Here is a 12,127-nt window from a genome sequence, read left to right as displayed (position 1 = left end):
GGGACCAACTTCGCGCTGTTAAAAGAGACCGCCGTAAAGCTGAGAGGATTTGGCTTTCCACCAGACTCACTATTCATAAGCAAATCTATGAAGTTGCTAAGAAGAATATTACAAATATAGTCCATGCAGCGAAATCAGCCCACTACACTAATAAGATTATGGAAAGTTCCAGCTGCAAAGAGCTCTTCGAGATTACTAACAAGCTAATGTCAAGGAACAAATCTACACCACTTCCAACTACCTTCTCTCCAGTCGACCTTCCGGACTTGCTTGCAAATTTCTTCCGTGGCAAAGTACAAACCATTCGAGGTAAGCTTGACACCACAATTTCAATTGACTCATTGTCACCATACAGTTGGGATACAGAATTTGAGCGGCAACCATTAGCAACATTTGAACCTGTCTCTATGGATTTCGTACGTACAATCCTGATGAAGAGTGCACCAAAGTCATGTGAACTTGATCCAATTCCAACATCACTGCTGCTTGAGTGCTTAGATCAAGTATTGCCTTCACTAACTGATGTTATTAATATCTCTCTCTCCTCTGGTGAATTCCCATCATTTTTCAAAACTGCCATTGTAAAGCCTCTGCTGAAGAAACCAACACTTGACCATTGTAACGATTTAAAGAACTACCGCCCAGTTTCTAATCTCCCATTCATATCAAAATTCTTAGAAAAGTTTGTTCTATCCCAGCTTGTATCTCATCTAAATTCACACAGTCCTTTTAGCAATGTACAATCTGCATATCGCACTCTTCTAAAAGTAGTTAATGACATTCTCTCTGCATTGGATAGCGGAAAGATAAAAAGTCCTCACCCCCCTTGATTTGTCTGCTGCATTTGACACAATAGACCATGATATATTACTTCACCATCTCCAGCATGTATTTGGCATTCATGATACAGCCTTACTGTGGCTCAAGTCTTACTTGGTCAACAGGATACAAATTGTATCTGCAAATGGAATACACTCCAGCCCAGTTGATCTATGTTGTGGTGTTCCACATGGGTCTGTTTTTGGACCTGTTCTCTTCATTCTGTACACTCAGTCGCTCTCAAGTGTCATAGATCATCATCCAGTGTCTCACCAATTGTACGCTGATGACACCCAAATATACAAATCTAGCCACCCAACTGAAGTTGATGCTACCATCCAAGGTGTAGAGAGGTGCATTTCTGATGTGAAATCATGGATGACATGTAACAAGCTGCAGATAAATGATGATAAAACTGAGGCCATTCTGATGACAACACAAAGATTTCTCATTCACATCCTTTACCTCAAACAATAAACATCTGCAACACCAACATTAAATTCACACAATCAGTATGAAACGTAGGTGTTACTCTGGACAGTCCTTTCACACTGCACCAACATTTCATGAACATATGCAAGGCTGCATATCTTGAGATGAGACGCATCAGCTCAATTCGCAAATATCTTTCAGCTGATGCCACTAAAAGTAGTAAAACACTTGTATGTTCATTAGTACTTTCAAGACTGGATTATTGTAACTCAATTCTGTCTGGTTCATCTCAATATCTGCTCCAGAAACTTCAAAAAGTTCAAAACACAGCTGCTCGGATCATACTTAGAGTACCACGATCACAGCACATCTCCCCGCTGCTCTGTACCCTACAATGGCTATCAATCTGATCCAGAATCAAACACAAAATTTGTTCTCTGTGCTATGTTTCACTGTCGGTCTCTAGTCCAACATACCTATCCGACCTCACCCATGTGTACACACCAGCAAGATACTTATGCTCCTCTTCTGACAATCGTATACTCATTATTCCCACTATGAAAACAAAGTCATATGTAGGGCTGTCAACGGGCACTCGGGTACCCAGGTACCCGACCGTATTGAAAAACCCGGGTATTGAAACGTAAACGCGGGTACCCGTAAAAAAAAATCGCCACACTCGCCAACCACTTCAAACAGGTGTGACAGCTATGGCTTTAATTAGAAACCAGATCCCTGCTTAATATAAATAAACAATACATCAGAGAGTCTGTTTGGATTAATAAAATTCATTGGCATTGTGCAACAGGACAAACCGTTATCCCCGAGGCATTATATACCAAGGTTAAAACATAGCATTGTTCTACAGGTAATAAACCTCTTTGTAGACAATAACTATTGATTGTGGGTGCTAAATGAACGGTACATTGCGTGCTCTTTTAATGAAATCCAGATGGATACCTTTGATTTCCGAACACACATGTCGAAGAAATCCCACAATTTATATTATGAACAATTATCACCTAGACAACTTGAAATCTTCGTAATGCCTCAAAGTAATCTTTGAGCAGCTCGTTGTTTTTCTAGTCGACTAGCGCTGCTAATTTTGAAAGTTAGCCATCATACATATACCGATATTTCTACTTTCGATACTACTACGTTTTTGTCATAACTATCTTAAGAATTATAATTCCAAAATAATATCACTTCTGCGACTGCGTGGTCACGTGGTATAACTGGGGCATAATAGCCCTATTTGTTATTGCCATTTTAGAAGAGCTTCATGTGTCAAACAAAACAGTTATTATAGCGACTCTTAGTAATATTATTTTTGTATTTAAATAAATTTTTAAGAAAGAGTAATGGGCAAAGGTTCTAAAGTGTGGGTGCATGCTGAACGACTAAATGAAAATAATGCTCGTTCAAGTTGTGTGAACTGGTGCTTTCTGCAAAAGGTGGAAACACGAGTACTTTGCGGAAACATCTCGTTGGAACACATCGCATCGACGTTGATAAGAATGAGAGCGCAAATAGTACTCCGAGCATTGCTTCATTCTTGGTCAGAAAACCAAACTTATCAAAAGCCAGGACCTTACAAATTGATCGCAGAATTGCGGCCTTTATTGCACAAGATGGGCGGCCAATAAGTATTGTGGATGGAGAAGGTTTTAAAAGCCTAATTAATTTTCTCGAGCCAGATTACGACATTAAATCTAGAACAACGACAACTGCTTTAATAAAGGAACTATATGATGAAGGCGTTCGAAAACTGTTGGTGAAATTGGAAAAGGCTTTATATGTAGCGTTTATGACTGATTTGTGGACATCTTTGCAGAACATTGCATATATGTGTGTGACTGCTCATTGGATAAATCCTGTGTGGGAACTAGAATTGGCAATTTTGCAGACAAGAGAGACTCCGGAAAGACACACTGGGCAAAATATCAGTGTTCGTCTGAGTGATTGTGCCAATGAGTGGAACATTCCAATAAATAAAATAGCTGCTACAGTCCATGACAACGGATCTAATATGAATGCAGCCATGAACTTGCTGGATGACTGGCCAGATCAACTTTGCTTTGCGCATACGTTGCAATTGGCAATTAGCGCTGGTTTAAAAGTGAAATCCATAGCCAGAATGCTTGGTGCATCCAGGAGATTATCCGCACATTTCAAACGCAGTACAGTTGCAGCTCAGGCTTTGCGTGAAAAACAGAAAGCTCTTCAAAATAATGACACCACAACGGTTTCAGAAGTTATAATAGATTGTTCTACAAGGTGGAATTCGACTCTGGATATGTTGGAACGCCTCGTCAAATTACGGTGGGCGATCGGTGCAGTTCTGTCTGACCCACAGGTAACAGTCCGCAGCATCGCTTCTACATATGAAATGACGGACGAAAACTGGTCATTGGCTGAAGCTCTCATACCAATACTAAAGCCTTTTAAGCAAGTTACTGTCATGTCATCTGGACAAAAGTACCCATCTATCTCGTCTGTGTATGTGCACTTGTACATAATAATGAAAAACATTTCCGATTTAAAACCAGATGACGCAGCTGCAATTAAAGAATGTAGGAAAGCAATCACAAATGAACTTCAAACCCGCTATTATCCTACTGGATACAGCGTGCTCAATGCAGCTAAGGCTGCAGTTGTCAATCCGCGTTATAAACTTTTAAAGTTTTTTAAAGAAGCACCACGACAGGAGACGTACGCTGCTGTCAGACTGGAGTTGATGGCAGTAGTAATCCCGGATCCACTAACTGTGTCGCAAACTAATGATGCCATCACTGACAAAACGGATGAACCAGAATCGAAGAGACAGAAACTGGAAAATGTCGCAGAAAATAATATATTTGATGATCTCGCTTCTCTGTGTGCCACAGATGACAACGCTTCATCAGTAGACGAATTGTCAACATATCTGTCGGAGACGCCACTTAATGTTAATGGTGACATTCTTCAGTATTGGAGAGACAATACACCACGTTATCCCAGGCTGGCTGCCCTTGCACGAAAGTATCTCTGTATTCCTGCGACGTCGGTTCCATCAGAAAGTGCATTTTCGACGGCCGGACACGTTATAAACAAGAAACGTGCATCGCTGTCACCAGATACGGTCGATATGTTAGTTTTTTTGAACAGAAACTGAAAAATGTGTTGCGAACAATGATCCTGTACTTGTTGACTATGACAGACTGGCATTATTGAGATTTGCTAAATTCTTTCTGAGTTTTTCTCATAAAAATAAAAACATTTACAAACATTATATTATCTAGTTTGAATTATTATTATTGTGTAGTGAATACAGTTTGTGGTCTTCTCTCTCTCTCTCACTCACACACACTCACACACACACACACACACAAAGACGGTTTTAACGCATTACTCTTGACATGTGGTAAAGCTGCTTTACACGCATGCATGGGTAATTCAAATCTGTGGTCAAAAGCCGATGAATAAACGTGGTCTGTTCTAACAAGGACTTATACTTTAAAAAAAGGTGAGTGTTCTAAAGGATTTAATGACTCATATGGACAGCGTTCTTTTGCATACCAGGGTCCAGCAACATGGAATGAATTGCCCACTGAACTTAGACACAAAGACACAGTGATCACATTCAAGAGAGCTCTCAAAACTCACTTATTTCGACTGCAAGAACAAACTTAAAGACCTAATAATGTTTCCTACCTTAAATATTCTCAGCATGTTTTATAATGTTTTCTTATTTCATGGTGTTTGTTTTTGTAATCATATCATTATATCATTATGTTTTTTATCTTATAGGTGTTGTCTAATGTTGTAAAGTGCTTAGAGCTTCTAAAGATTAGACGCGATACAAAGTCCTCATTATTACACTTACACTTACATACATACATGTACAGTCAAACCTGTCTTAACGCCAACCTTTACTTGGCAGTCATGTGTTCACAATGGCTATCCTAATTTCCTCTTGGCACATTTCCTATAAATATGTCCCATATATGTCACCTTCATTCTGCTGCCAGTGGCCATGTGTTTCTTAATCAAATAGTGGTATGTCACTGCTTCATGAGGTAGGCATTATTGTTTTGATAAATGAATATCATTTGAAATGATGTACTAACAGTTTTTTTCTTGCATGTAATCACCGTACTCCAGCCACAATGAAAGTGCAACTCAATGGTGTCAATAGGGTAAAAGGTAAAAGCAATTTGTTTGCTAGATGGCAGGAAAAGTAGTTGTGTTATTGCAGCAGAAATACAAGCTGCTTTTTGTGCCATTAAGACAGGCATAGTTCAATACTGTCATCTGTTTGTTTGTGAATTAAAGCTATCACTGAAGAAAAACATTTGTTTTCCACAAGTGAAATGAGTTATATCCCTTTTCATTAGGGTTAGGGATCATTCGATATTTAAAACTTGTCTGTATAAACAGGTGAAATTTCTGTTCATGGGTCACAAAGAATATGAATATATGGATTCTGTTGATTTCCTACTCATGACAGGCTTTTCACATAAGCTGTCATTTGATCCCAACTAATTGTGCAACTGGCTAAACAAGATATTGTTTTTAAAGCATGAACACATTCTGTGATTAATGCTGATTTAATCTGAAGGCTCGATTAATTAATGCTAGCAGGATACAGTAATCTTGTGTGGAATAATAAATTTGGAAGAGAGCAACATATACAAGTAATTATTCATTTTCTTGTATAGTGCACATAAACAATGAATAATAATAATAATAATATTCATAATAATAATAATGATAATAACATTCAGTGGATGGTTTTTGTTCAAAAACCAATTTTAAGATGTGAACTTGTGTACAGAGGTCACCTGTATACAATGGCCAGTTTTGTCTTTTCCCATGGATGGCAGCTAGTGGCAGGTTTGACTCTATATATAATATCTTAAATCACACACAAGAACTAGGACACACACATACTATTCACTCATAAAAGGCAAGTAAAATGCTGCATAAAGTGTACCAGATCTGGGAAAACTTCAAGCTGGAGCTCCACATCTTCTGTTTCCTTCTTTTTATCATCAACATCAGTCATGCTGCTCATTTTAGTGTGTTGTCTCCTTGGAGATAAGCAATCTCTCTTTTTCTGACTTGCATCTTTCTGAGAATTTGTAAACTTTTCTGCCACACTAGCTTTATTTATTGATTCCTCTGCATTGGGCTTACTTAGAGTTTTTCCTTTATGCTGGGATTTGAAGTGATGCTTTAAACTCTTTAAATGTGCAAAATATTTGTCACATTCAGTGCACGAAAGTACCTGTGTGGAAACACTTGTACATTCATGTTCAAATTTACTAAATTTGTTCTTAAATATTTCTCCACATTTCCCACATGAACTACCATTGTATCTTCTCCGAAGAGAGCTCCTTGTATTCCTGTCCTCAGAGTCTGACTGGAGATTATTTGTTTTTACTATAGGTAATTTTGCTTTGTAATTGCTCTTCATATTTTCTTCTGAAACATTAACACATTCTGTTTCCTTAAGTGCTTGTTTCACTTCATCAGTTTTACCGATACACTCACATTTAAAACCATCTGAAACAACATCACTTCCATCTCTTTCACCAACATTTTTCTGTAAATGTACCTTCTCCAAATCAACATCCTTACCCTCCAAATTCAGGCTATCAGGTTCTGACTCAACAACACTGTCTTTTTTTTCTGCACTGCCATGCAGATTATGTGGCCATATTTTGGTATTACAGTACTTAAGTTTTGACAGATCCTTGTCACCATGCCAGGAAAGGGAATGTCTTTTAACATTTGAAAAAGAAGAAGATACATACAAGCAAAAAAGACACCGATGTTGAATTGTACTTTTAGAGACTGACTGTTCTGTCTCTATAGATTGATCTGCTTTGTTTTCTCTACCAGAAGTGGTGTGCTTAGGCTCAGACTCCTCATATGATTTACTGTTCCTCTCCAGCTGATCTAATTGTCCAGATGCTCTTGTCCTTTCTAGAGTGATGTCCTGAGCTTCAGTTGGGTGTCTTTTCTGGACATGACGTCTTACACTGAAGAAACTATACATAAGCAATGAGCAATATGGACACTTGAAAATCCCTTTGCTTTCACTTGTTGCTTGTTCATCACTGATTGGAACTGCTACTCTTGTGCTTTCTGTGGTCACTTTCTCAAGATTTTTTTTATTTGGATGTCTTCTATGCATATGCCTTTTGAGGTTTGCAAAGTTACTAATAAACAGGTCACATGCAGGACACTTATATTTGATTCCAATTTCAATCTCTTCTTCAGCATACTTATCACAATCTTCTCTCTGCTGATCATTTACAGTTTTGGCTTTTAATCTATTCCTATCTTCTCCAAACTTTGTCTGTATTTCATCTAATGAATTAATATCCTCCTCAGGGTGCTTTTTCTTGACATGAAGTTTTAAGCCAGAAAAGTTAAACATGAACCGAGAACAAAATGGACACTTTTTACAATTTAACTCAACAGACCAATTGATATCAGATAGCCGCCAATCCATGGAATGTGATCGAAACAAGTGCCATTTAAAGCTAGATCTCGAACAGTAACAGACTTTGCATATTAAGCATTGGTATTTCCTTTTCCCTTTCTTCTCTGACTGTGCTATTCTGCAGTCCTTGTGTTCATCTGAAACTTGGTTGTGAGCAGAGTCTACATGTTCATCCAGGTCATCCCTCAAACTAAATGACAATGGACACATCTGGCATTTATGCTGGCCAGTCGCAAAGTTTGAAGTATCAACTGCTTTTGAACTACTACAAATCTGTATGATCTTCAAAAATGAATCTATGGTAACAGTCTTTGACTTTAGATTCTTATCCTTGGAAACAGAGGTCATGGTAACAGTCTCACATGTTTGATTTCTTAATTTTGGGTCAGAAGTATGCTCATTCATAACATGTGTGTCAAGGTCATTTCTTATGCTGAAGGAGAATGGACAAAGTTGACATTTGTGTTGTCCTAATGTAGACAAACTGTCAATTTCTTTCAAATTATCTTCTTTGGAAATCTCGTTTTCCAAATTACAAGCATCACTCTTTTTTGACCCTGTACTAAAATCATTTGATGTGTTGTCTTGATCATTTCCTACCTGGGAGTCATCATTATTTTCACAGGAAGTATCCTCTCCAGCTTTTGCATCCATGCTAAATGGAAATTTAAGTACTGCCTAATTTGAGTTTCCTTTGCTCATTACTTCCTCAAAGCCTGAAACACAACAAAAGTTTAATTAGCTATATGATCAATATTAGCAACAAAATCAAAAAACTTGATTGCAAACATCTTCCAAAATGAGTCTGATCTTAAGGAGAGTCCAAGGATTCAAAATCCTATCTGGCAAATATTTGTACACAGTAAACTGTGTTCAAATGTTTACATGATTAATTAGTATGTAGTTGACAATATCCCAAACAGCTATTTAAAAATCAGAATCGACAAACATTACAACATTTTGTACTTAAGCAACACCTGAAATTCTGATATATAAATATGGCAAAAACATAAGGTGTCAAGGTAACTGGAATGAAAGAGTAAAGGATCAGTTTCCTGCATGAGGAAGATTTTGACTTTGGATTTAATTCTTTTTACATGGTAAAAGCTGCCAAAAAGTGTACAACAGTAAAAAATCATTTTTTCACTCTTCCAATTTATAGAAACTACTCTTTCTGAATAATGTTGGCATTCAGATTTTTAAATTTATCAGAAATTACGACATTATCATTGATGAAAAAACTACATTACTCCTAGAAAGAAAGCACATCTGCAACTGTTAATTTTTCAAAAATTATCAAATATTTTGAATTGCCCACAAAAAGTATGATACTTTTATTTCTTTGAAAACCCTGCATTTATTTGTCACATGACTCTCCAACACACTGTATAAATTATCATAAAATCAAATGCATAAACTCATTTGAAAAATGGCTAATAATGTTTGAATAGAGCTAAAAATCAAAATACCATATTCTAGTCTGCACACTTCTGACTGAAATTGTTGAAATTTCTTTTAATACAGGTGAACCCATGTTTGAAATTTTCAAGATAGATATAATGTACAAAAGTGTACTAAGTGATCTACATCCAAATCTCTGCTGAAGAGGACTGATGAGTGGGCTTTATTTTCTGCTGAATCTTTTCTCAAAGAATGAACCATTTTTATAATGAAATGTGGCATCACTAGGAAATAACTAGATTGATTTCATGATAATGCCAAGAAAAATATTTATTTGAACTACATCATATACCTGTGCAAAAGAACATTCAATGAGTAACATTGTATTTTTAAAAAATGTTATTTCAAGTTTATGCGATAATGTTTGATTTTTAGATCTTACAATATCACACCGGTCATGGACAAATTAAACCATGTCTGTCAGAAGAGTAATATTTCATGTCTAAATTTACTTAAAAGTACTCAAATATGAATATGATAGTAATCATTTTGGCAGAGGAGTACAATATTATTATATCCCAGTATTTTCTCCAGTGCAACTTATGGTACTTTTTAATTTTATCAGTACATCAATAGTTTTCATTAGAAAGTAATGTATGGAAATTCACGAGTAATATTTTTCAGAATTTAATGATATTAATAGCATGTTTTTATTATTCATTACAATTCCAGAAATTATTTTTATTATTATTACAAAAATAGCTGTACTTGTCTCAAATCAATTTTGAATCTTTCAAATCATATTTATTTTCCTTTAACATGTTTCACACATGACATGAGGTGGACTAATGGGTTGTTGAGAAAGATTTATCTGCCAAATCCAACTTTTGGAAAACTTAACAAACTTAAATTTATTTTTGTTTCTTTAGTTATTTGCTACCATATGTTAATGTGTCAAGTAAGGCTGAATCATCACAATTTCTTTCTTTTTGAATTTTATGTAGTTTCTCAAGTCCACTAAATAATTTAAGTGTTATTTATATTTATTTGCTCTCCCTGATAAATACTTTGCCTGGGTGGTGGCATCCCACTCAATGGAAGAACACAAGACAGTTTATGCCGTTGGCATTCATCATATTTTGCCAAGTGCAGGGTCTTGCCAGGCACTCAATTAACACAATTAACTGATCAGTTAAAAATAAAAGGGAATGCAATCTCAAAGTTTATTAGATACATCAACACAAGACCACTTGTTAAATTACAATAGGGACTTCATGAAAATTTGTAGTGATTTAACAAATTCATGAGGGTTGGTGTTTAGTGATCCACCAGCAAATTTACTTATTTTACTTTATTAATTTAATGTTCTCCATATTCTTTCTTATTTAAATAAATCCTGATATTGGTTATTATTTTTTATTTAATTTTAATGATTGTATACAGTGGTAAGAATGATAAGAAACTGAAAACAAAACCCATCAATATAACTTTATGTCTTTGGTTCCAAATATTCACATTTCTAGAGAAAATGACTTATCTTAGTGACTTCCATAAGGGAACATTCAAGAGACTAACATTCTACACACCCCCATCATGAATGTTTTAAAAAAGTGGTTCATAAGATAATCTTCTACTCGCTAGTGAACAATTTTGTTATTAAACCGTCATGATTTTTTTTTACAATTTTATTCTTGTAGCTTTTAGGGATTTTTTTTTTTCAAAATCAAAAATATGATAGAAATATGAAGATGTTAGGAATACTAAATGAAAGTTATTGATGTCATTTTTCCAATAATTTATCTTTCTTTAAATGTGCTACTGATGTTACTTTGCCATGTATTTTGTTGCATAATTTCTGTACAGTAGCATAACCACTGGGGCTCGTATCGTACCTGTCATACATGTAGTTATTGTATAGTGCATGACATGTAAACTGTAAGCAACGATACAAGCCCCTGTGAGCGTAACAGGGTAGTAGCAGATTCTTTAAAGTGCGTAAAAACAAATGACATGAACTGGGTCATGCCACGACGAGTTCTTGGGAATATATCATAATTATTTTATATGCATATTTTTGCGAAAATAACAAATGGTTTAAATGAAATGAGAAGGATCAATCTGAATAAACAATATCTCTGCAAATGTAAAAGTACTTAAGAGCGTCTAAACTGACGACTCCATGCCTCATTTTATATCCGTTAATTACGACGTTTACATGTACTGATGTCAAACGTACGTTTCACCTTATAATAATTTGTTATACAGCCTGTGAGGAATAATTGTTTCATATAATATAGTATGAAACAACAACAATAACAACAAATAATCTCAGTGACGTCAAACGTGTTCTTGTTTACGCTTTTATTCAACAGGCCTAAAGCCTATCCGTACCAATATGGCGACCATATCGAACGCGCACAAGGACGCGCCAAACAAGCACAACCCAAAGTCCTCTTCGGTTAATTTCGGGAATGTAACTTGTTCCCAAACAACTAGAAATACCTGACATCTTGTCCAGATCATTGGTCCATCTCAATCATTGGAACAAATAGCGTTTGAAGGTAAAATATTTTCCAAGTACTCAATTCAAAGGGCAGGAAATCGTGCTCAACAGGTCATAATAAAATTGGAATAAAGCGAATACATAAGTCCGGAAAAACTATTATGGTGTTGTGGTGGAAGTTGAAAGACCGAATCAAATACATTCTCATTTTGTAAATCTCTCCAACTTCTTTTGTAGGTTCATATTTTGAGTGCAATTTTTTAAAAATATTTTTTAATGAAATATTCAAGTATGATAGATGACATAGGAGATAATCAAGGTCACATGATTTAGCATTGATTTTGCCACAAGTATTTATCGGTACGTGTAAATAATTAACTTCTAAAGAAATATGGATGTGAAGTGAATAATTGCCTTTTAAAGGTACGTGTAATCAAATTGTAACAAATTACATTCATTACTGAAATAGTCAGTTCTGA

At 35.7% G+C, this 12,127-nt stretch overlaps 1 protein-coding gene across 1 annotated transcript in view; it reads right to left on the bottom strand.

The window, feature by feature from the left end:
• Positions 1-11,767, bottom strand: part of LOC149794618 (uncharacterized) — a 43,440-nt gene extending 31,673 nt beyond the window's left edge. Inside the window, exons 1-2 of the mRNA XM_089964227.1 lie at positions 11,648-11,767; positions 6,227-8,460 (exon numbers count right to left, since the gene is read on the bottom strand). Of these exons, the coding sequence (XP_089820353.1) occupies positions 6,227-8,398 (2,172 nt within the window). The 5' untranslated portion in view covers positions 8,399-8,460; positions 11,648-11,767. The remainder of the gene's footprint in view (positions 1-6,226; positions 8,461-11,647) is intronic.
• Positions 11,768-12,127: the final 360 nt, after the last annotated feature.

The sequence above is a fragment of the Sinohyriopsis cumingii genome, chromosome 7, assembly GCF_028554795.1.
Source record: "Sinohyriopsis cumingii isolate HCF-2022 chromosome 7, ASM2855479v2, whole genome shotgun sequence".
Taxonomy (NCBI): Eukaryota; Metazoa; Mollusca; class Bivalvia; order Unionida; family Unionidae; genus Sinohyriopsis; species Sinohyriopsis cumingii.
Note: the sequence above shows the minus strand (reverse complement) of the source record. Positions and strands in the feature narration are given on the sequence as shown.